This window comes from Montipora foliosa, chromosome 1 (genome assembly GCF_036669935.1).
Source record: "Montipora foliosa isolate CH-2021 chromosome 1, ASM3666993v2, whole genome shotgun sequence".
In the NCBI taxonomy this organism is placed as follows: Eukaryota; Metazoa; Cnidaria; class Anthozoa; order Scleractinia; family Acroporidae; genus Montipora; species Montipora foliosa.
The window spans coordinates 51,615,571-51,641,743 of record NC_090869.1 but is presented as its reverse complement, the minus strand read 5'-3'; the positions used below and the strand labels follow the sequence as shown (position 1 = coordinate 51,641,743).

Here is a 26,173-nt window from a genome sequence, read left to right as displayed (position 1 = left end):
CGTAGATGCTTCTTTCAGAAGGCCCCACTATGGCCTAAGCTCTTTTTGGAATAGTTCTTGCGTGGCTTGGGCGATGTAAGATTCCCCTTTAAATCTCTGAAAACTGAAAACTTTTAGTGTTTTTAAAAGCCAATAGTACCTTTTGCTTTTTCCGACCATTAGTTGGCAATCTTAGTTTAAGTAGCCTCGTCTTTTATTACAGTCGAATCTGTACGTAACGGCCCTGTATTAAGCGGCCACCCTCTATTAAGCGGCCAGTTTTCAAAGTCGCCATTTTTCGCTCATACAAACGCTGTATTTGTTACCTGTATTAGGCGGCCACGTCTATTAAACTGCTGCGGTCACCCTGTAGCATGCTACGTTTGTCTTTCTCTGTTATTTTTAACTGTATTAAGCGGCCACCCTTGAACAAAAAATAAACCACATGCCATTTTATGCGTTATTTTATCGTTTTTACTTGTAAAATGCGATCCGTGATCACTAAAAAGAAATAAAGTGTACAAAGCTACTGTAAGCTGAAGAGAAATTGGATACTGCGTTACGGAGTAGCCAATTATGTCGCGAATTAGAGAACCATTTTGCAAACTTTGAAATTAACTTCCCAACTTCTACCAGATCTAACTTCGACTTCACGGAATGAGCCCTTTGCCGTCCGAGGTTCGTGACATTGTAAACAAGTGGTTTGAGGATTCAACACTATCCAAAATAGTGCCGTAGTTGAAATTTACCGAGAAAGACAAATGTAAACAAGTCGACCGGTCTGTACGAACAGGGAGTTGGCGAAAACTGACTACAGCATTGAAGAACGTTAACTGCGGATGACTTTTTTTTTCACGAAGTTCTGTAAACGATAGAGACCAGATATGAAGCGGCAACAACTATGAAATGACGGAATGAGATTTTGTTGAAGTAGTAGAAAAACAGTGCTGTATGCCGTAGAAGAGTAGAGGACAATTCATTGCAGAGTACTTTTACACAATGTTACGTATACTATAAGTTGGCAACTTTGTTTGAACAGAGTTTACAAACTCTGGTTTGAAGTATTGATTTCTTGAAAAAGTGGTGATTGTTCTATTGTTTCCTTACATGATGTGTTTTTCTATGATACGCCATTAAAATCGACATTAGACCACTCCCAGTGAGTCTTTTCAGTGATCCTGTATTATATTAGCGGCCAGTTCCTCAAGTTCCGAGGGTGGCCGTTGTATACAGGTTCGACTGTAGTTTTCCACTGGTTTAATGCAGTTCAAGCAGGTCTCCTCTGAAGGAGTTTTAAACAATTGCCCTCCGAGCAGATAATGAAAGACCAAGTAAATGTTTGAATCGATAAGTAGCAAACACATGGTGATAGTACTGTCAGTCAATCAAGGTTATGTTTTTACCTTTCTCCTTCAGGCAACTACATGTTTATAGAGGCATCAAACCCTCGAAAGCGCGGTGATCGTGCACGGCTCGAAAGTGAAGTTTTTGCGCCCACTACCAGCACTGGAAGATGTTTGTCATTTTGGTATCACATGACGGGTGGCCACATTGGTTCACTGAATGTGTACATGAAGATTTATGGGCAGTCAGATACAAAGTTATGGAGTTTAGCTGTCGATCAAGGAAACAATTGGAACAGTGCAAGGGTGCCAGTTTTCAGCGGAAATCGATACTATCAGGTAGAACAGTGAATCCCATAAATGTTTTTTCTCAGCAATAGTCATGCAATAGTCATGCCCTTACAATGACCAACCCAACCCACAACATAACGCAAAATCCATCAATGAAAACGAAGCTGTATTACTTTTGCCCATAATTGTCATGATCCGCCTGTTTGTTTCCTTTTAGATCATCTTCGAAGGCGTACGTGGAACGAGCTACCAAGGTGATATAGCCATTGATGACGTTTCGTTCGTTGCATCAGCGACGAGTTGCACCCTTTATCCTTACAACGCAGTACCATTCGACTGTAATTTCGAGTCTGGCATTTGTGCATGGACGCAGTCACTGACCGATCGTTTTGATTGGACAAGACATCAGGGTTCGACTGGCAGTTTTCTGACTGGCCCAAGTCTTGATCATACAACTGCAACGAGTGAGTTTAACTCTGACCTTTTCATAGGTTATTGTTTAAAAGGAGGGATTCATATTTAAGGGATATTGGTAAGGTGGTGTTGCATACAAATTAATCTACTTGAAAAGATTAGTGATTTCTGATTGGCTATTTAAAGAGACTGCAGTTTTCACGTAACACTGATGCAAATTTGTAACACGAATGCAAATTACAAATTCACGTTTGCAAGTTTACAATTGGATTACTTTTGAACGATAGTCTTGTAAAAGTCTGAATGTGACGAATGTTGTTGGCCTTTTTAACCAATCTGTTGAATAAACCTAACAGAAAATTAAAGCGTGCGCTGTCAGGATTTCACTTGTTTTGAACTATTAATAAGTAATGACCTGATCTCTGCTCGTGTAATTTGGTATAACTTGAATAAGCACTTTGAATTTTGTTTGTCTGAAAAATGTACTCGTGATCACCTGTTCTACATACAAAATCGAGAAATCCCCAAGGCGGGGCTTTTCAGGACCAATGAAACGAAATCAATGAAAGAACAGAACCGAACAGAACAAAAGTTGGCTATTTACAGGCAGCCGAGACTTTGATTACTCAAATCAAATTGAAGGAGTGATCAAACGGGTCTTAAACCTGGGGTTCACCGCCTAACTGTTGCTGTGCTTACGTTCAAACTGGTAAAACGCAGAAGACACACAGCACACACGCTCTCACGTATGGAAACTCGGTGAGATAATATCCATTCATACTTACATAGACCTTTATATAGAAAAGCCCTTACTACGATTTATATTCAAAGGAATTAGTGAGATGACGTTTTTGTCAATTTCATTTAAATGGCCACCGACAACCACAAGTCTTTGCGGGCGTGCAAGCTATCGGCGCCATTTTCTGTAATACAGAAACTAGTATTTCTTGAAAAGTCAAATTCCATCGCCTCACATCGTCGTGTTTTGGATGTCCAGTAGCTTCAAACTTTGTTAATATTTTCCTTAATGTTCAAATATTGTATTTTTGGCGTTATTTGGGTGTTGTGTTCGCAACTCACAACTCTGCTTGAAGGCACTTGCGAAGTTTCCCCGACATTGCCAATGCTCCTACGAGCCATAGGAGAGCCATAGCGGTTGACAGGTCGTTCTTCACAATCGGAATCGGCTTTCTTCCATCGTCTCGTTTCTCTCTCACACGTGTTTCTGAAGCGAACCGGCCGATTCGATTGCCCGGATAATAACAACAACAAAGGCGCGCAAAGGACACTGGTTGTCGGTGGCCCTTTAAAGTTCGTAGCCGAACTTGAAGAACTAGCCGGTCTTATGCCTGGAGTGCACCCGTTGAGTGTGGTTTTCGTAGTTTGAGAAAAGGTAGCCTCTTTCAAGGGAACCTCCACTAAAACAACAAAATAATTTTAAGCCCCAGAACATAATGTTTGCAATAACAAATTTTCAAACTTTTTCCAATGAAAGCGTTCGTATACGAAAAAAGTGAATTTCGAAAACGCTTGTTTTGGCTTTCACATTTCCCGAGCGCCGCCATCTTGAATAATTGTGACGTGTCATGTTTGCCCTATTGTTCCAGAACAATCGCTCTCTGTGTCAGAACAATAGGGCAACCACGACACCTCACAATTATTCAAGATGGCGGCCCCCGTGAAATTTGAAAGCCAAAACAAGCGTTTTTGAAATTCACTTTTTTCGGATACGAACGCTTTTATTGGAAAAAGTATGAAAATTTTTAATTGCAGACATTATGTTCTGTGGCTTAAAGTTATTTTGTTGTTTTAGTGGAGGTTTTCTTTAAAGGTTTCCGATCGTAAAAACCCGTGTTATGGTTGGTACTACGTTGATATGTTTCGTGGAATACAATGCATATTGTGCGAATGTGGGCCTTTATTATTACTGACGAACCAACCATTAAACAGGATTCCAAAGCAGCTTAACTTTTAATGTGGTACTTATTTTGCAATATGTCTGACGCCATTGTAAACTACATTAACTCAACAGATCAAGGCTGGTACATTTACATTGAGACATCCTTTCCACAACAACCAAATGATACTGCGCGCATCATAAGTCCAACGATACCCGGTAATAGTACTGTGAAAGCCATACACTGCGTGTCCTTCTGGTACCATATGTACGGACCTCATGTTGATGAGCTACGTTTGTACAAAAGAGAACGTTTCTCTCTGGGAAAACCTCAGTGGGTGAGGCAAGGTGACCAGGGTAACAATTGGATCAAAGGAGAGTACACTGTGGAACATAATAATGACATGCAGGTTGGCTATTAGAAATTCATAGCGAGTTCCAAGGGTCACTTAAGCCCGGTTTACACTACAGAAAATTGTTGTCACGGCTCGGGTGAAATTGGCAGGGGTCCCAAAAAAGAAAAAGGTTCGGCTGTGATAAAATTTGCAGTTTAAACAACCTGTCCGTACCAAATTTCATCCGTGCCAAACCAAAATTTTTACCCGTGCTGGGACCTTCGGCGAGTTACTCCGAGCAAGGGTGGGCATGGTTACAAGAGAAATTACGCGGGCCCAAAAAAATTGGCACGGTGTTTTTGGTACGGTAAAAATGGTGTAGTGTGCCGAGCTCTTTTTAGGCACCCGTGCCAATTTCACACGAGCCGTGCCAAAAATTTTCTGTAGTGTAAACCTTGTAAACCGGGCTTAAGCCATTTCAAAAAGGGTAAACTACCCGTTTTCAGTTGGGCGAAAAAAAGGACAAAGAACAGATTACTTTGGTTATAATCGTTTAGCTTATCATAACGCAAACAAAACACATCGGAAAAATTTCAGCCAGGACAGGAATAATATATTGTAATGCTTCCTCGCAACGTTTTTGGCCGTTGCAAGGTGTGTTATATTGAGCAACATTTCGTGCAAATTGTCATCTCACCACTAGTAAGTTGTGGAAGACTAGCTAAATGATTGTCGAAAATCTTGGTTGGACAGGGATGGCGCAGTGGTGAGAGCACTCGTCTCCCACCAATGTGACCCGGATTTGATTCCCAGACTCGGCGTTATATGTGGGTTTGTTGGTTCTCTACTCTTATGCGTCGAAGGGGTTTTTCTCCGGGTACTCCGGTTTTCCCCTCTCCTCAAAAACCAACCTACGATTTGATATGAGTTGATCTCATTTGATTTCATTCCTCTACAGTTTTCCCAATCATTTCCCCAACGCTTAACACAGATAGCACTCAAATAAAGTTGACTTCATTATCGTTTAAAAAAGCGACACATCCGTTTTCGCTGAATGCAGAAAATTTCGTTCAGGCAATTGTTTTTTTCTTTCGCTTCTTACTGAGTCAGAATCGGATACGAAAGTGTTCAATTCGTCACGCGTAGAAATGCATTAATTACCTTTGTTCAATTGCTTATTTGACAGACTCGATAACGTTGTCACGTTGCATGGTTTTTTTTTTTCAAATCTTAGATCGTATTTGAAGGTGTAAGAGGAGCAAGTTACCGGGGAGACATAGCTCTTGATGATATTTCATTACGAGATGGCAACTGCCCTTCATCAGGTGACTGTATATCGATGGCATAGAAATTAGGGAACCCCCAAGTCTTAAGGATCAATAAAACATCCATTAAATATGTTGAGTTAGCCGTGTTCAATTAGTCATTTTTTAAAGCAAAGCCTGAAGTTGTTAGATGTTAGAATATTTCCCGAGTCTTGTTCTATTCTTGTGCAACCACTGTTGTCATCGCCAGTTTTGTCTTGAATGTCTTTGGAAATAGAAGCAATATTTTGTAAATGTAAATGCTATTTTTCGTTTCAAAAGCCTTTCAGATGAACGTTCTAAGGAATTTTTAAAATTTATCCTCGTAAATGGTTTGAACCCAAGATTTATATCATAATTAAGCGAAGTACGATCGTATGGGGTAGGGTAGCCCTAAGAGGTACTGTTTAGGATGACATTGACTGACGTTTTGACAAACTGAGCGGAAGTATTTTACAAAACACGCACAGACCATGGACCTACAGACAGACCGAAACGCAGCGATCACTGTTTACAGTCTTGACAGCCAATGACATGTAGGCTTAACTGACAGGCGACCAATAACATCATGACTTTTTTGACCAATCACATCAACGACCAGGGTGTTTATACCTTACGTTACACATTTATCACTTGACTCTGAAGATGATTTCCGCTTAGGGGTTGTCAAAACGTTAGTCAGGGGGCATCCTAAACGGTCCTTCCCAGTGTTACACTCACCCGGAGAACGCACTTTCATTCTAGTTTGTTGGTTCTCTACTCTGCACCGAGAGGTTTTTCTCCGGGTACTCCGTTTTCCCCTCTCCTCATTAATTTGCATTAATTGTCAATTTCAGTTTACGGTGTCCACAATTAGTGCTCCAGTGCTAAAATGACCAGACAATTAAATAAAGTTCCTTAGGCTTTCCTTTCCTCTTCTTTCTATCTCTGCTTTGTGCACTTAAGACGCATTCGGATTGAGGAAGCAATGTGGATGCAAGTAGTTCTTTTCTGCCCATGCAATCTAAAGTTTGCTTGTGGCACTTTAAACGAAAATGCTCTTGAAGACGGGTTTGAATGTTGTGTTTCTCGCAAAGACGTCTTCGGTGAAATTGCGCTCAAGTTAGCATGACCAACACACGAAGCAGTTAACTGTGGTCTTACTTGTTCATTTGCCAGGGATGTGCAGCTTTGAGGGAGCAGATATTTGTGGATACACACAAGATTACGATCACGATCAGTTTAACTGGATACGTAGTAATGGCCCAACTGCAAGTATAAGTACTGGACCAGCTGCAGACCACACTTATGGTACCTTGTTTGGTGAGTAATAATGGTATTATTTGTTTATTCTGTTTCGAGTCTGAAGATTATAAGGCCGAGCTCACGTACTCACTTATTTGAGGTGACTGAAAATTAAATCAAAGAGTGAATGTAAGTTGTGCTTCGTCCAAAATAACTGCTTTGAATGTCAAAGTGGTAAGTAGAGCAACTGGGATTGGTGCATTGACGAGAGTCTTCTTTCCCACACTGGTCGATATCCTGGAAGTGGGTCTTAACTTTTTTATTCTCTCCACTGCTCTGAGATTCTTTTATCCGCTGAAAGAAACCTGTTTTCCACTCTTCCCAAAAAAATAACAATTGCTTGCTATGACTTGATTGGTTCGGAGGCAGTCCTCAAGTTGGTCATTGCATTGGCAGTTTCTAGTGACTTAAAGACATTTTTCAGTAGTCTACAGAAGACATTTGTCTTCAGAAATAGCTTGACATAAACCTATTAATATAAACGCGAAAATAGGTTCGAGAGATTCTTTCTCTTTTTCAAGTTATTATTGATGGTGTATCCTAGGTCATTTCATGTACATTGAGGTGTCACCTATCGGCTTAAGCCCAGGAGCGGTTGCGCGTCTGCTGAGTCCACGATATCCACCTACAAGAGGCTCGTGTCTGCAGTTCTGGTACCACATGTATGGACAAACAATTGGGACACTTAACGTTTATACCAGGCAAAGTTCCTGGTCCATGAACAAAGTCTGGAGCAAGACAGGAAATGATACCAACATTTGGAATGTTGCACAGGTCACCATACGCAGTCCTTTCAGATACCAGGTATGCCCGTAGTCATGTGCTTTTGTGATTATTTTGACATGTGCGTTGACAATTTATCATCGGAAGTTTACGTCCTCCGCCACCTCAAATTTCGTCATTTCACGCATAGTTAATAGGGGAATGGTTTGGAAGCTCGGCAAATATCAAAGGAGCAAATAAAGATGCGTAATATTTTGTTTTGCGCTCATACACTATGCATGAATTACGTACCCAACACGTTTCTATTGGTTAGTACCTTAGTACGGATTAAACAACTGTAGTGTTTTGTGCACTGTCAAGACCAAAAAAAAGAACAAAAACATACAGCAAAGAAATTTGTCGGGTTTCATAACCATTCACCTCTATTAACTATGTTTCACGTCATTGGCAGAACGAGGACGGCAAAGAAGTGAACCAGAATGTGAAACGCACTCCCAGGGCATGCAATATTATAGTTTGTGTTCTTTAAACCTGTTGTTTGTTCCTGTTGGCATTCTCGAAGCCATCTTTGATCGTCGTTCTTGCTTAAGCTCTCTATTACGTCACATTTCAATGGAGTGACGATATTTTAAAACGACATTGCCTTTGCTGGTCAATATCGTTGTTAATTAGCTTAAGCTCCAAATGAAGTCTACAGCGTGGTTTTCAGTGGCGACGCAAGTATAAGCGCAAGCATAAGAGCGGTTATTTCACCGCGAAAACGGCGTTGACGCAAGCACAAGCACAAGCACAAGCACAAGCACAAGCACAAGCACAAGCACAAGCACAAGCACAAGCACAGGCACAGGCACAGGCGGCAATTGTGCCTGTGCCTGTGCCTGTGCCTACCAGGCACAGGCACAGGCACAGGCTTATGGTTCACTTGCGTCGTGTGAAAATGAAACGCAGCATAAGCACAAGGATATTTGCTACGTCTGGCCAATTAAAGCACTCGTTCCAGATTCCCCGTGTTTGATTTTGATGCTTATGTCGACGTTCGTTTTCACCGGCACAAGCCACTTATTCCTGTGCTTGCGCTTTGTGCTTACGTTGCTGGTGAAAACCAGGCTTAAGTTAGTCCTTGCAAATGCCCGATCTGGCCGGTCAGTTCTGTCAAATTGAAAGCGTCCTAAGACGCGGTAATGACATGTTTTAATTAAAGGTGCTTTTCATGTGACATCATCATCGTCATGTTTGGGTTAGGCCGTTAGGGTAAGGGTTTAGTCTTAGGGTTAGGGAACAAATAGACCTTACTCGCTTGTACATTTTGTTCTCCCAATATAGATCATGTAATAATACCCAGGAGATTTGATCTTTTGTCTTGTTCATTCAAAAGAGTGCATGCAATTATGAGTATGTCTGCATGCACTCTTTTTAATGAACAAAACGAAGGACCAAAGTATATGATATGATCAGAATTGGGAAAACAAAATGTACAAGCGAATAAGGTCTATTGTAAATTACATCATGATTGTTATCTGTGCCTCTAGATATTAGTTGCAAATCTCCTATTACCTGGTAGAATAATTCCATGGTTTGTTTACTTCTCTTTTTGTAAGGTTGTTTTTGAAGGCGTAAAAGGACGAAGTTACACTGGTGATATCGCCATTGATGACGTTAAAATAACGAATGGCAGCTGTCCTCCTCCAGGCGATTGCTCGTTTGAAACGGGTTTTTGCACCTATGTTAATACTCAGCAAGGTGACATTTTTGACTGGATAATTGGAAGTGGCAGTACGCCAAGCAGTTTCACTGGACCTTCAAATGATCATACAACGGGAAAAGGTAGGTTAATAGGTTAAAGAAAAATTCAGGGTGAATTATTTTAGGACAGTTTCGTCATAGGGATACGAGAAATAGTTCATTCACCCAGGTTTGTTTGGGGCCTATTTCCTTTTCCCTTTTTTGTGTGTATATTGCCTGTTGACAATAAAGTTGACAGTTTCTTTTTAAAATACATTGTTCGTGTTTAGTCTTACGAAGCTGGTTTCGTCCCGACCAAGGGACTCATCAGAGACCTTTCTGCTTGGCAAACTCGTTGGGCATGACGGCCAAAGTCCCGTTCGCTAACAAATTGATGACAGCAATCTCGCCTTATATCTCATAGCTTTATTGTCAATTTTCACTCGTGAATTTGTGCGGTCTGGAATCCTTATGAGATGTAGAGGGCCTGTTGTCTGGAATATTCTTGATAGCGAAGTGAGGAATATAGATGGTGAAGTAGATTTAAGTCGGCCTTAAGGAAGTGAAATTTAAATCTGATCAGTTTTATGAAAGCAATTTGAACAAACTTAAATAATAATTTGAACGATTTTGTTTACTTTATGTCTGTTTTACCTTTTATCATCATTTTGTCAATAATTTTTAATTGTAACCTGCATGTGTTATTGTGACCTGGAAGAGTGTTGTAATTTTTATATTGTCCGTCTGTGGCTACCACTTTTATTGACCTGTCAATGAAATATGAATGTCAACGGAATACCATTCTGTTTATTCTGCTTCCGATAACAGAGTGAAGGCAATGAACAGAGCATTGCCAAGAGATCATCGACAAGATACATATCTCTTGATTCATTTATTGTCTTTTGACATTAACCATCTTCCCCCAGTTGTTCAAACGATGGATAGCGCTATCTGCCGGATAAATCACCATCCAGTGGATAAGTAACAGCGAAACCAATTGCACTACTCATTGGATATTAATTTATCCGGTGCATGGATAGCGTTATCCACCTTTTGAACAACTGGGACCTGTTTTACTTGAAGCTATTCTGGGTATTGGTATCTTGGTCGCTTTTCCAAACACCCTTCCGTTATATGAATACGTGTCCTTTGAAAAACCTCCAGCAACTCTTCAAGAGGTAGGTGGCTGACACTCATCGTGTGAATTCGCCACTCATCTGCTCAGAGCCGGGGATTGGCGATAGCTTCGAGAGAGATTCCGGTTCCGTTTCGGTCTGTTGCCGCTGAGGGTTGAAGACAGCAGAGCTTCCTATTCATACGTGTAATTTGGGTTGCGAAAGTAATAGCAGGGCATTATCTGATCTTATCTCGACTAACTGAAATGTCTTTTATTCACGTGTATTATTTGACGTTTACGGGTGTGCGATGTCAAAGTCTCATTTCAAAGTTTCGTATCTTGTAGGCCAGTACGTGTTCATCGAAACTTCATCCCCAAGGCGGCCAGGTGACAATGCATATCTTATTAGCCAGCCATTTGATCCAACACCCAGCGGTGGAAGATGCCTGAAATTCTGGCATCACATGTACGGGCCATCTATTGGTACCCTGAATATCTACATTTACACCGGTAACTTCTCCACGATGCATCTTCTGTGGCAAAGAAAGGGAAATCAGGGAAGCAGTTGGATGCTTGGACAAATTCCAATCAGGAGCAGTGTCAAGTACCAGGTATTAATGATGATGATGATGGTAGCAGGCAGTGCATCCCAGTGGTAAGGGCTCTTGCCTTGAGATCCGGGGGTCCCGAGGTCAAGACATGTTCTGGCTACTGGTTGAATTTGTTCCAGGAAGTCCCTGGTTCAACTTCTCAGCTGCACTTGTAAATAGCCAACTAGCTTGCCTCCGGCTAGTTAGGAATGTTCTGTCCTGTTTTGATTTTGTTTCATTGGCCCTGACAAGCCCTCATGGGGAGTGATCAATAAAGTATGTATTTCATTTTAGTATAATTACATAGGTGATTATTGAAAATTCTCTGCGCTGATTGGTTGTAGTAGAGTTGATTATTACACGATTATCACCTAAGTGGTTTTTTTCAAAATGGCCGCAAGCCGTTTTGTCTAGGTGACAAACAAAAAAATTACTTGCTTTAAAGAAAATTCGTATTTTTCAAATAATCACCAATGTAATTATGCTAAAACAATTATTCTCCTCAGGCTCGGTAAATATGGATGAATGAAAACCTCGACTTTGTCTCGATTTTAATTCACCGACAATCACCTCGCCTTCGGCGAATAATAACCACTTAATAACCGTGAGTGAGGTGGTTATAGTAAAATCTCAAACTGAGGCCTTGCCGAATTGACCGAGCGAAAGCGAGGTGAATACAGCTAGGCCGAGATTTTTGCTATAACGACCGAACGGTGGAGGTTAGTTGTTTAGTATATGGCTAACAGAACGGTTCAAAAGAAGATAAAACTAATTTGCATAATTCATAATCGGCCCGTGGGCATTAAGGGAGAATAATGCCGTAGCTCTCAGCTGCTCTTAGCCACTCAGAGTGCGTGTTATCGGCCTGAACCACTAGCCATATAATAATAGATCTTATTCACGATGGCCGTCATGTGGGATTTGCTATTATCATGCAAATTAGCTACACACTTTTGAGGGGGCAAACAACACAAGTTCGAGAGGTCATAACGAATGTTTTAGCCACACAGATGATTTGTTTCACGTTCATTGAATTTTTATCACCTAAGTAGTAAAATAGAATGATTACACAAGTTACTGCGATGTTTTTTAGTGAAATATGAGCAGATAATGAAGTAGAAAGTCAAAATGTCATAGGCAATGAAAAGATATAAGGTACTTTATTCTAAATTCTAAAATGTACTGTTAGCAATGTTATTTCAATATTTCGACGAGCCGATTTTCCGCAATTTGCCTTTTTTCCAATGTTTGCCCCCCAGCATAACACATGGCTAATTTGCATGACAATTTGAAAACCAACATGGTTGCTATCGTGAATGAGGCCTATTGTTAAGTATTGTATTGGTGGCAATGATGATGATGATGATGATGATGATGATGATGATGATGATGTTGTTGACAATGACGGTTACCATGACAGTGACAACAATATTCCTAGCACTGGGGCCAAATACACCCCTTCACATCTAAACTGACACGGACCCTTAACCAATAATAATACTGGTTTTTTCCCGTTGCCCTAACCTATTGACAAGATCAGTTTGTGAAGCCATTTGTGATAAAGTAATTATGAACATAATTACAAATTAAGTTGTGTGAAAAATACGGACGGCGAAACCGCCATTTGGCTTTGGGACTCTTAAAAAAATGTTTGTCCAAATCTTCTCTGATCAGAAACTGTTAATTCCTGGGCAAACATCGCAAACGTTGGTGAAAACATATTTAGGGTGGCGCTGTTGGACATGCTGCTAATTGTACCAACAATTTTGGCCAACAATGTTCGAGCAGAAAAAATGTTGGGCCAACGTTATCGGACGTAAGATGCTAAACGCTTCAACATGTCGGCTGTGGTTTGTGTTCGTGTTCGTGTTCTGGGCTTAAAACCGCGACGAGAGCAACTCGACAATCGCTACCTTTACAAATGCCCCAAGAAACGTAAAGGAAAAACAAGAGCTAGTAGTTCTTGATGATCCTGGGAGTGGGAAAGCGACATGTGATTGTTTTCTTTCCGCGATAGAAAACAAGACTGCCAATTTTAACCCCGTTTTCTATGGCAGAGAGTACAGTCTTCTGCAAGGAAGGAAAGATACTCACACTTAATTAGATAATTGAAGACAATGCCCCTGAACTATCACAATTTTTAAAATTTGCTTAGTTAAGTGCCATGATTATTTCTTCTTGTGATCTGTGATCCAAGGAAACGTCATATTCGTTGTTATGCATCCACGCATCTCACTTTCAAGGGCCCAAATGGACCTATTTGGAAGACTGTAACTTTTCCTAAGACTGTCCTCAACTGTTCCACAATAGGTTGTGTTTGAAGGAATCCGTGGAAATAGCTTCAGTGGAGATATTTCTTTAGATGACATTTCGTTCACTCTTGGTGCGTCGAACTGCCCCCTGCGGCCCTCTGATGCCTATCCGCCAGGAATGACAACACCACCCCCTACCGCTGCAACGACATCTTCCGTCATTCCAACTACCGTTGGTGGGTTTTTTCACTCGGGCATTCTCATTGCAGCTGGCGATCACATGGTAAAAAAAACCGCCATACTTGAGAGCAAATTGCGCACTGAATTAAGTTGCTTTGCTTTCGTAGTTCCACTGCGCAATTTGCTCTCCAGTATGGCGGTTTTTGTACCATGTAATCGCTAGCTGCAAAGGGCCCATTATTATAAAAAGTCTTGGCAGCTCTTTGAGAGTATTCTGGGTATTGCGAGTTGGGTATTTTAAGGGCGGGACAGTGGGGGGAGATGGGGGTATTATGCTCTGCGAAGGCCTCTTCCACTGTTCTCCGATTTTCAACCCGAAAATTGCACGTGTGTCCTTAACTGTTGGGAATGTCAGTTTTGTTGCTCAAAAATAGTTTCATCCATTTCCATCAAATATCTCACATCTAGATTCGTTGCTTGGAGTCCCAGACTCTCTTCGTTTCACTGCAGCGTTGAAATGCTATTCCGTGCTGTTTGCAAAATGTCACTGCAATTGAAAGTTTTGCGAAGACCTTTATTGACTCCATAGACCGAATGCAAAAATGGCCGCTAGTAAATTATTATTTTATCTGTGTGCAAATTAGCCTGCTAAGCCTCATTTTACAGTCAAGTTTCTTTCAATTTTACACGTGCTACAGAGGCCAGTAAGGCCAATTAACTCAAAGACAAACCAATAATTTATTGGCGGCCATTTTTGCATTCGGTCAATGAAACACTCCCGTTTAAAATATAATGATTTAAATATTTTAGCTGAATTTCAATGATTTTCAAGTTGAAATCAAGGATGTAAATGAGATTCTCTACAAAACGTGACTTGCACTGGAGGGTTTTATTGACAAGGTGTTTTTCTTATTCTCATTTCAGGTAACATAGGAAATGATTGCAACTTTGATGCTGGAATGTGCAGTTGGACCTATGCTTCATCTGGCCAATTTAACTGGACTCGTAGCCAGGGCTCCACATCTTCATCGGGTACTGGACCAAAGTATGATCACACACGTGGGAGTTCAGGTATGTACCTCTCAAAACATGTCGTATCCCTGCCTGCCTCCATCGTGAATACATATGACGTGTTTTGTTTGCCCTTTTGTTGCAGTGCAAAAGTTCCTTGTAATGTCGGGAACTTCGTGTTTAGTGTGTGACAGTTACTATATCATTAAGAGACAGTGTATCTTCTTAGTTAATAAAGTCTGATTGACATGTGGTTTCAAGATAAATAGGCATAGATTTTATGATTTCCAGATAATCATCGCTCCATGATTGACACAACCTTGAATGACCTTAAGTGCTCGGCCAATCACATTGTCAGAAAATGCGATATATTAATTGCAACTTCGCTTAGAGTTTTCAGAGTAGCTCTTTACACATCGGTTGTAACTGAATGAGTACGCAAGAAGAATAAAACAGTGAAGCTCGGTTGAGTTTATTGATTGAGTCTCGTTCGTTAGACTGTTACCCCAGTAAACGGGGCAGAGTTTACAAAAGTAATAAGAAGTACGGAAAGTGCAACAAGTCGCAATCATTCAAGATAGCAGGGCCCGGGAATTTTGAAAGAAAAAAAAGGAACGTTTCTAAACTTGTCTTTTTTCTGATAAAACTCTTTCTTAAAAAAAAATGCAAAAAAGAGGATTTTGAACATTATTTCCCGTGGTTTGAAGCTATCTTGTTTGAGGATTAAAGGTTCGTTTAAGCAGATATTTTTAGAATGCGATTGCCATAAGTTACATCTTTTAAACATTCAGTGCTTTGCAAACTTATATTGTTTGAGTGTATTGCACGTAACACCCAGTTTATTTACATTGATTTTTTTGCCTTTTAATACTCACATCCGTACGTAACACTGTTTAGGGAGTGGTTGGTACATGTATATCGAGACGTCTTTTCCACGTCGACCCAACGACACAGCTGGACTTGTCAGTCCGGCTATCCAGAGGGCAGGGTCATATGCCTGTGCGATGTTCTGGTATCACATGTATGGACCAGACATTTATCAACTTAATGTTTACTTCAAGGTATGTGACAGTTGAATGCGCCATTCCTGTAAATATATTGTTGAAAATCAGGAGCTCATGGGAGCCTGCTATTAAAAAAAAAAAAAATTGGTTTGAAGTCTCTATGATTCCATTTGCCAATGGAACGGTGCTTTCCAGTTGCGCAAACCAGGGGCCCGTTTCTCGAAAGTCCCCAAACGTTTCGGGGCATTTTCGGGTGCCACAGTTCCTTTTGTATCTCAAGAACGGAGAGGATTTAAGTCGTCAAACTTCACAGACATAGTTCTTTAAGTTAGCTTGAAATTGAAAACAAGTTAAAAGATCGGCTTTCCAAAAGAAGCGGTTGGCAGTTTCACAAATGGCTTTTCGGCACTTTCGAGAAACGGGCCTCTGACCCGAGATTTTGCGCGTTCGCTTGATTTTTGACTCAGCCGGAGAGTGTCACGTGAATTTGTGGTGACGCTGTCCAAATAAGAGCATCACTTTCATTAAAGGCATGGCAAAGCTTTCCTTCTCAATGGTGGGACCGGTCATTCGGGCCACCAATTCAAAGTCGCTTTCAAATAAAGGTGGTTTGTATTTTAAGTCATAGCTGCCAAGTTGGATGGCGCTAAAAAATTCGATTCTTCTTCTTCGTTATTGTTATCTCTAAGGATTGGTTGCAAACCACCTATTCCTGTCAGACCAAACTAAAATGTACCGTTACACCTGACTTCAATTTTAGGTTGAATGGAAAGCCTCCTTCCTGGTCTTGTAAACAACACTGGAGTGTTTTTGGAGCGGAACGAAACAGGCAGAAACAGTGATGCAATCGAACTATTAGGGAGCTTAAGCAATGAAAACGATAAGCTCTGCGAGAACGTTCTCTAAAACTTTAACTCCGTAATATTGTTGTTAAGACGACAGCAAAGGAACGGGCCGCATGCGGAGCAGAATTTTGACCGCGACTGCGATAAAAATGTTATCTAAAACGCCAAAAGCTGATTTTGTTTTGAAGGGGACGATAAAGAAACGGGCGCACTTATAGCATGATTTCTTTTTCTCGTGAAAAAAAAAAAAAAAGAAACGTTTTACGCCTTTGTCCATTCCTGTGCCCATAGCACAATGAACTCCTCTTTAAACTTGAATATTTAACTTGTGTTCGCTTTAAAGAAATTGTTGGTGGCCATATCACATTGTGCCGGCGAGGAAGATAGAGAAAAAGCAGATACTGATGTTCTTTCTTAGAGTGATTTAGCAACGCGTTGACGGCAAGCGCTAAAAAAAATGTTAAAAACGGCAAACGTTGAACGTTAGCATTGCGTAAAACGGCAAACGCTGTGCTGAGATTTTCGTGATTTTATGACAAGCATCAGCCTGCCGTTTGTCCTTTCTACGGAAACGCGATGCTAAATATAGCTATCAACCCCGCTTTCATTCCTAAGGTGGAAACGTTCCTTCTCCTAACTTGTGCCATAGATTTCACTGTCGGGTAGTCATGAGAATTTGGCGTTATATCAAGATCTCACCTTTTAAACTCATAATAATCTCCATTCTCAATACCTATCTGACAGACCTTTCATTGAAATTATGAGGAGAGGTTACATACCGATGACTCTTTGGCGTCAAAGGTTTAATGCCTTTTAGTTGAATTTGTGGTCGTAGATCTGACCATCTGTGTGATCGCAGGAAGCGCTAAGGGCCTTGTTTGAAAAAAATAGATTCTTTAGCCTTTGCGGGACTTGCTTAAGGACGGTGCCTACTATTGTTATTGCGCATACGTTCTGCGCATCTCAAGATACTCGGATTTCCTATGGGTAGTGCTTATTAATACAGGGATATTTTTGCGCGGTTCAAAACCATGCTGAGAAAGCAGAATTTAGCAAATGCTCTTGGTATCCAAAAAGAAAATTGGGGGTAACCACGCATTTTTCAGAGATAATTAACTTTCAACTTGGGAAAGAACGCCATACATTGCTTTGTATTTTAAAGCTTTTTACAAATGTTGTTGATTAATTATCTTCGAAAAATGCTTGGTTACCCCCAATTTTCTTTTTGGATTTCAATAACACTTGGGAAGATCTGCATTTCCCGCATATTCCGGAAACCGCGCAAAAATACCTTTGAATTAGTAGGCACCGTCCTTAAGTCTGTAAATTTACTCTACCGAGCATTAAAAATAGTTTAGTGAAAAATGTTTTGTTCACACAATCCTTTTTAGGATGGGAACAGCGCAAAAACATTAATGTGGCAAAAAGTTGGCTCCCAAGGAGACGAATGGAAACAAGGTTTTGTACAGTTATCACCACGTCAAAGTTCTTTCCAGGTAAAACTCATTGTGAATGTTTACTGAGTCCATATCCTTCACTTTCAGTGGCGATTTGGTTGTTTACTAAGCATGATAATCAGCTATAACGGACCAAACAACTAACGGACCAAAATGCCCACAGAAGGGACTGCGAGCCAAAAGCCATTTCGGTTCTCTTCGGCTGTTAGCTGGCTAATCGCCTTTGTGTTAATTCTTCACATCTCGTGAACAGCATTTGCACTTGTGCGGAATATACAAGTTATATTATTTGTAGAGGATGAAGTTCCTGGTGTTGTGGCTGTCCTCTGTGAGTATATGGGTGGGTGGGTATAGCAGGTCCACATCAGCTGAATAGCTGCCAAAACTTCAACCTGCTCAAACAAATAAATAACAAACAAAGAAACAACATCAGTTACAATCAGCTTTTAATTACAGAGGAAAAAGTGACGCAAAAATCTCGATTCGTTTTGTCATTGTATTGATTATCCAATCTCTTGACTTAAGGTCGTATTTGAGGGAGTGAGAGGCAACGGCTACCAAGGCGACATCTCGCTGGATGACATATCTTTCAAGAACAACAAATGTCCCTCGTTACGTAAGTGCACAGTTATATCTTTGAACCGTCATCTTTATTCTTCATTTTTTGTCAGATTACAACATTATGGTTTGCTAACCACTTCAGACGCTTCTGTCTCAGTTTTGGGATTTAACCTCTGGTCACCAACACTGTAGCATTTATGGTAGATTTTGTTTCATTTTCCTAGTTATTTTTAGCTGGGATGGGTTGGGGGGGGGGGGGGGGGGGTATCATGACTTTACATGACGATAAAGTTAAATGGTTCTGAACAGTCAGTCGAGAGGTGGGTTAAGGATGGTGTCTACTAATTCAAAGGTATTTTTGCGCGGTTCCGGAATATGCGGGAAAAGCAGATCTTAACGACTATTATTGAAATCCAAAAAGAAGATTGGGGGTAACCACGCATTTTTCGAAGATAGTTAATCAACAATGTTTGTAAAAGAGCTTTAGAATACAAAGCAATGTATGGCGTTCTTTGCCAAATTGAAGCTTAATTATCTCTGAAAAATGCTTGGTTACCCCCAGTTTTATTTTTGGATACCAAATATCCCTGTGTTAATAAGCACCACCCATAGAAAATCCGAGTACCTCGAGATGCGCAGACCGTACGCGCAATAACAATAGTAGGCACCGTCCTTAAAAGAACTCAAAATAGATCAGGACGCATTTTATCGCAAGTGCCAATCGTTTTGGTGAATGATGATGAACTTTATTAAGTGTCAAGTGTATTTATTGCTGGGAAACTAATTGGAGACACCGCTATACAGAAAGAGGAGCTCATCAAGGGGAGCTTCTATATCCCATACTTCGCCAAGGAATCAACCCTTTCCTGAGTAGATTCGTTTATAGAACGCCTCCCTTGGGAGATTCAGCACACTTATTGTTGTAAAAGCCAATCAGCTTTTGCGGTGTCAAGAGAAACATGATACTTACCAGAGTAGATTTCTTTAAAGAACGCCTCCATTGGGAGATTCATCAGGCCCACTGTTGCAAAAGCCAATCAAAATAGAGCTATCTCGGCGTCAAGGGAAATATGATACTTTTCGCGGTAAAAACCTGTTCCAAAAAATATATTTACTCGGAAAAGGGTTTACTCAAGGAATAAATAGAGATGTAGGCTTCCCTGGACAGAAATGAAGTGAAGTGAACTCATCAAATCACAGGTTGATTCAGCCGTTGTGCCTGTTCGTGACCGGTTTGGCATTTTGCCGTTTTTAAGCTGCCCTACAGTTTTAAGTTGTCACTATGACGTTCCATTTGATTTTGCGCACATTTGGTCAAAACGTTAGGTCGTGGCTGCGTAACGCCGGTTGTTTTAAGGACGGACGTTCGCGCTAATTGTTTGTACGCAACTTTTATTGCGCAGGTAACGCGGCTGTAATGTGTCACGCATTACTTCAAACATTAGTTAAGACCATGTGTCGACAAAAACGCCGGGGAAAAATTTCCAGGTCGGCTAAAGAATGGCACATTTATTTCCAATTCATCACGAAACGTTAAATAGAAAGGACCGGGAGGCTGGAAAAGGTCGCTAATCGAGTAGTGGTTGAAAGTTTTGAAAACTCGGGGAAGGTTAGTTTTAGTCAGCGAAGTTGCGTAAATTTAAAATGGGGTTGGTTTTTTAAAATGTTATTCTTACGTTACGAACTTCTAGTTCAAAATGAATGCATGTTTTTGAATTTCTTTTCCTTTATTTTCATGAAAATAGAGCAGAATTGTCTTCTCTTCCTATTCATTTGAATAGTGCGGCCCTATGAGTGAGGAAACAGCCAGAGATTATAGATGAGTAGATGAATAGATGAGACTACATCTCGTTATGGTGACCTATCTATCGAAATTAGGACATTTTCCCCTTGCCTTTTTCTCCGAAACATAGTCGGTGACCTCCCTTTTTTTTTTAAAGTAAGTAATTTATGACCTCACTTCAGGCGGGAAATGAAACAAATTTCAATGTGGGAAGATTTTTGCGCGAACGTCCTTAAGCACATCTCTGGCTTAACGATTTTCTTATTCCAATTTTTATTTCTATTCATAGACATTGCTCGATATCGGTATCTACCGGGCAATAATATGAGTTAAATCAGTCCGGCTTTGCCTTTTTCCCTAAACTCGGGCAATGCTAAATGTCGAAAATATCTACTGACATGAACAGCGGTTTATTGCAATTTCGAAAACGTCCATTGGTCAAATTGAAACCCAGCTGAAGGTCAATGAGGCCTCTAGTTCATTGCATTTGAATGTTACTTGAATTTTTTTTTTAAATTCTTATTATTCTTTTTCGCAGGTGAGTGCACATTTGAGTTTTTCCTGGGAGCGACATCGAACACTTGTGGCTATGTTCAAGATCGCTCTGATAACTTTAACTGGACTCGGACCAGTGGCAGTACTCCTAGCTTTGGCACAGGTCCTTCAGCTGACCACACCTATGGAACACCTCAAGGTATTCAGAACAATGTCGCAACAAGAGGAACCACAGACGGGGAGGGGATGGTGGGGCAATAGCCCAATCCTTTTTTTGCGGTGATTGCTTTTATAGGGCACCGCATGACTTGATAATACAGTGACTCCTAGCGCTGGTTTGTTCCTCCTATTAACCATATATGAGTATCTGTACTGTACTATATTATGCAAGAGTAGAAATATAAGGATTTGTACGCGGAAAAAATTCCAAAACATATTTACAATTTTTAAATAAATTAAAAATCAACTCTATCGTAGGCTATTATATGCATATTGAGACATCGTTTCCACGGAGACAAGGCGACAAAGCAAGATTAATCAGTCCATCGTACGATCCCGTACAGGGCGGCCAGTGTTTCCAGTTCTGGTATCACATGTATGGAAGCGACATCAACACGTTAAACATCTTCATCAAAACTGGAAGCAGCATTGGCATTCCAGTGTGGAGCAGATCTGGGGATCGAGGAAATGTCTGGAAGATTGCTCAAGTTCCTGTGACAACCACCTCCAATTTCAAAGTATGTGCCGCAGAGACCTTTCGTCTCTTTTGTCTAGATGTAAATGGTTTTTTGTGTTTCTATGAAGCAGAGAGAATGATTCAGCTAAGTAACATGGAATCGCCAAAATATATGTTTACATCATTGGTCTGAAAGAGATGTCAAAAGGACATCTTCGTGTCCCAAGAGAAATCGAAAACAACGATTATGCAAAAATTTGGGGGGTAAAAGAGGTGTATTATGGGATTTGTGCAAGTAGAAAATGATTGGTTCTTTTGAATTATTTTATCTGTTTTGATTGGCCGAAGTAATTCCCGCTCTCTTTGTCTTAGGTTGTAATTGAAGGCGTTGCTGGGAGTAGTTTCCAAGGAGACATCGCGATTGATGACCTAAAGTTGATTAAGAGTCCTTGTCCTTCACCAGGTGAGTGCCACGGCTTTCGAAAACATAGAGTCCAAAGACAGCATCTTCTGTTGTGAGTAGGGAACGTAGAACGTAGAATTAACGTGATCGCAAGAAACGGTATGTATAGAAAAGAAAAGCACGTGCGTTTTCAATGTTTTTGTACATTTTGTTCCTGTTGTCCACCAATCTACGATGTAATGACTGTAAATGGATGGGTACGCCGTACGAACAGTTTTAAATTAAACATAGAAAATGAATGATTCCTTTGTCGTGTGCTCACGTTGTCGTCAAACCTAGAATTTGGTGATTTCACGTTGTTGATTGGTGGAGTACGGCCACGAAATGCACTGTCATGGGTTACGCATGTTCAGCGAGATTATTTTCCCTTTTTAAACCAATCATAATCTTGCTTGTAACGTTGCCGTAGTCGTAGCCATTGCCGTCATCGTTTGTTAAACGCCCTCGTGCTTCTATGGAAAACGTGAGATCACGACGGAAAATTTTGATTTCTCTACTCATCTTGAGCTCTGTTCCTACAGAGTAAGTTGATGAGAAATTCTGCTTGTTTGTAGAAGTTAAACGAACTGGAAAGGTTCCCCCCAAAATTTGAAAGAAACTTCAGTGTACAAGTTTCTACAACTTGCCCTTCTAGTTCTTCAGGTCCCTTCTCACTGTTGCGAGACAGAGTCACATCTCGCTCTGTGGTTGGCGGATTTCAATCAATTCTGTCTTTTACTGTTTTTAAACGTGCAACTGTAGCCAGGAACCCGAGTGACTGCAAGTAAGAAACAAACCGTTGATTGAAATTTGAACTTCAAAATAAATGTGAAAAAAGGTGAGAATATAATGGCTGAACACCCTCTCAGTAAAATCTTGACATTTTGCGGGTCAGTCCCTCATCAGAACCGTTGTTGATGATTTGGAAAGGTTCAACTGTCGGACTGAAGAATCTTGAATATCTTGCCCATTACGTGTCTCTTGTGCCGTGAGTCCATGTCAATAAATTTCCTCCTATTTTGCTTTAAGCGTTTATTTTAAGGCCATTGGTCATATTTCAGGATTGAAACAAAAATATACCTGCGATTTGCTAATTTAACGATTGAAGTCATCACCTTATGGCCCTGTTGAGGAAAGGTCTTGTGTCATTTTCAGGGAATTGTGATTTTGAAAGTGGAATGTGTACCTATGTAAACACCCAAGCTGAAGACCAATTTGATTGGCTAAGGAATGCAGGAAACACACCAAGCTGGCTGACAGGACCGAAGGTTGACCACACTCTTGGCACTGCCTTAGGTAATGTAAAATGTTACATTAAACAGAAGATTGTTCAAACTCTTTTAAAGCGCGCAGAATAAATGTGAAGCCGAAAGCACGAAATTGCTTTAAATCTCAGATCAGTGGCATTTTGGAACTGTTTGTTCAAAGTGGCTGGTCTGTTCTTTTTTGGATACAACTGTTGCATATCGTACGCGAGCTCGTCATAGCTTATATTGTATGTTGTAGCTGACCATTTCTCGCAATATCTTTGGCATCATTAACCATCATTTTTAACTTAAGAAGGGCATCTCAGTGGGAGCCTGTATCGTGACCATAAAGTTCTTTATCTTGCAGGTCACTACATGTACATTGAAACATCGGCTCCTCGCCAACAAGGCGACAAGGCTCGTCTTCTAAGCGAGGACTTAAATCCAACCATAGGCAGTGGTAGATGTGTTAGATTCTGGTACCACATGTTTGGTAGTACCATCGGCACACTCAGGGTTCTTGTAAAGACAGGCGCTGGAAACCAATCAGAAACTGCTATTTGGGAGCTCAGTGGGAACTTTGGCGACCAATGGTATAGTGCCCAGGCTCCAGTAGCCAGTAGAAAGGTGTACCAGGTGAGAACTGTTACATTTATAATATTTCTTAGGTCATGCATTGTCTCATCTGATTACCAGTTCATGATCATATTCATTATGGTGGCCGTATGTACTTCGTGATGAGACAAGTGATAGATAAATATTAAGAGGTTTTGGATCCACGTAAGGATACCGGAAGTGGATATTTTGCATGCCAGGACAGTAGTCTCTCTGTGATTTTTAAACTAATCGTGTTTGTGAGTGAAAAAATAGTTAGCAATACAAATGTGTCAAGACAAGCTAAGAAAAAAGAAACAGCTCACTTCTGCCGTTTACCTTCCGTGCTTTAGCTTCCTAATAAGATACCACACTCTTGGTTTGCACACACGTGATCAGCGATCGTCTCTATTAGTGAAAAACACTTAGCAATCAAAATGTGGTTGAGTCAAGACAAGTTAATGCAAAGAAAACAGCTGAGTTCCGGTTGCCTTCCGTGACTAAAATAACGTCTGGTGCTTAATTAAGCTCCCTAAGATACCACACCCTTGGTTTTCGTTCACGTGATCAGCGAGGGAGTATTTAAAAAAAAACGGAGCAAAAGAATAGAGCTCAGTTAGCTACAATTTGTATAATTGCCTTTCCTTAGCTAGGGGCTAAGTTGAAAAGTATAGTCTATTTAACCCCTAGACACCTTTAAATTGTAATTTTTTAGCTTTTCTTTTGCCCTTTTATAGCTCCAAAACATGTAACGCTAACCGTACAAAAAAGGTGTAATAATAAAGATTGTTGTTGTTGTTGTTGTTGTTAGTCTGGAACAGAAACGTGGCTGTTGTTTCTTTGTTTAGGGGCACGAAGTTGGCCGTTGTGACCTTATCTTTCAAACCAAGAGTTGACTTTTCAGAACCAATGAAGAGTGATTATTGAAAAACGATCGGTACTTTTATGCTTCGCAATATTTCTCATGAACTGTCTTTGCCTCTGAAGTCGACGCCATTATTTTAAAACAGTTTTGGCAGAAATTAATTGGTTTTGTAAGCTGCTGCCAGGCAGTCTGAGGAGTTATTGTCTTATAGTGATTTATTTTCATCTTCGAGGAGGAGTATTCGGTTATATTTGCATGCTTTTACACCCTCTTCTAAGGAACCTTCACTTGTGACTTTCCCTTTGTAGGTTGTGTTTGAAGCTGTCCGTGGTAGAAGCGTGACTGGCGACATAGCAGTAGATGACATCACGTTTTCCTCCACACGGTGCTCTGTCGTGCCCTCCCTAGCAGTGCCTCCCACACCACCACCCACCATACCCCCGCCGATCATCAACAACTGCACCTTTGAGGGAGGCTTTTGCTCTTGGAAAAACCTCAATGGAGACGACTTCGATTGGACAAGATATAGGGGAAGCACATCCTCCTCCTCCACTGGTCCCACAGTGGATCACACTCTGGGAACATCAGCAGGTAAGCTTGGTTACAGGGAAGCAGGGCTAGCGCAGCTGTAAGAACACTCGCTTTCCACCACTGTGGACCGGCTTTGATTCCAGGACACGTGGGTTGAGTGTGTTGGTTCTCTCTTCTGCTTCGCAATTTTTTTTTCTCTAAGTGCTCCGGTTTTTTCCCTCTCACCAAAAACGAATTTGATCGGTGATTTTATTTTCTCACTTAGATGTGCTTCAGATTTTAATAGTAGTGGTGATGACGATGATGAAAGGTGGAAACCTTTTGTGGGTCGATGGAAGCGGGGGGTGAAAAGTCAAGTTAATACCCTGTGTAATAGCCGTGCCGTGGAAAAAAAATATACAGGCCTACCTTCAGCCGACAGACTTTTCGACCGTTTGTTTTTGTTTTGGAAATTCGCATTGCTTATCGTAGCGATCTCATTGGATGAATTTCAGCTTCCAGGGGATTTTCTTATATGAAAATTGTTTCGCGGCACGCAATGCCTGTCGGTTGAAGGTGCCCCTTTAACATAAACATTAAACAGAGACCCAACTGAGGTAAGTTAATCCAGAGGCAATTCCCACCACAACCACCGAGCCACTCAGCCTTCATCTACTTTTTTAATGTGAAGTAATAAGGGATTTAAGCCTCTTCTTTTCTGTTCCCTATCCCAGAAAGGAGTACCTGTCATCATCCATTCTTGCAATCGATAATTTATGTATTTCCTTCCAGATTAGTTATTGTACGCTTTTCCAACGTGGCTAAAAAAAAACAAGATACAATAGCGCCAATGCTTATTTTTGAATGACGGGTTGCTAGTTGTTGTGGTCGTCTTTGCTTAAGCTGCTTTGTTTCCTAGGAGAGGAAGCCGCGCTTTCGGAAGTGATTAATATTTGTTGCTTTTTTCATATTAGGTTATTATGTTTATATTGAGACGTCCTTTCCTCGAAGTTCACAAGACAAGGCGTGGCTCCAAAGTGGATTGATTCAATCCACCACTGTCACCAACGGAAAGTGCCTAAAGTTCTGGTATCATATGTGGGGTACTCATGTGAACTCACTCAATGTCTATCGTAAAGTGGGCTCCTCTCCTAAGGTCAGGTAAGCCTGTGCTTGAACAATGCGCCTGCTCTTCATAATCAAGTGTTTTGAATACAGAGATAGCTTGGCGCCTCTTGAAAAGGGTTGACGA

At 40.8% G+C, this 26,173-nt stretch overlaps 1 protein-coding gene across 1 annotated transcript in view; it reads left to right on the top strand.

The window, feature by feature from the left end:
* LOC138000759 (MAM and LDL-receptor class A domain-containing protein 2-like) overlaps nt 1-26,173 on the top strand; it is a 219,297-nt gene that overhangs the window by 64,674 nt on the left and 128,450 nt on the right. Inside the window, exons 36-55 of the mRNA XM_068847403.1 lie at nt 1,396-1,661; nt 1,831-2,077; nt 4,060-4,334; nt 5,494-5,584; nt 6,722-6,865; nt 7,392-7,651; nt 9,169-9,394; nt 10,755-11,020; nt 13,310-13,487; nt 14,356-14,502; nt 15,340-15,503; nt 17,683-17,787; nt 18,274-18,364; nt 20,631-20,786; nt 21,065-21,324; nt 21,636-21,726; nt 22,861-23,001; nt 23,320-23,588; nt 24,720-25,002; nt 25,896-26,082. Of these exons, the coding sequence (XP_068703504.1) occupies nt 1,396-1,661; nt 1,831-2,077; nt 4,060-4,334; nt 5,494-5,584; nt 6,722-6,865; nt 7,392-7,651; nt 9,169-9,394; nt 10,755-11,020; nt 13,310-13,487; nt 14,356-14,502; nt 15,340-15,503; nt 17,683-17,787; nt 18,274-18,364; nt 20,631-20,786; nt 21,065-21,324; nt 21,636-21,726; nt 22,861-23,001; nt 23,320-23,588; nt 24,720-25,002; nt 25,896-26,082 (3,847 nt within the window). The remainder of the gene's footprint in view (nt 1-1,395; nt 1,662-1,830; nt 2,078-4,059; nt 4,335-5,493; nt 5,585-6,721; nt 6,866-7,391; nt 7,652-9,168; nt 9,395-10,754; nt 11,021-13,309; nt 13,488-14,355; nt 14,503-15,339; nt 15,504-17,682; nt 17,788-18,273; nt 18,365-20,630; nt 20,787-21,064; nt 21,325-21,635; nt 21,727-22,860; nt 23,002-23,319; nt 23,589-24,719; nt 25,003-25,895; nt 26,083-26,173) is intronic.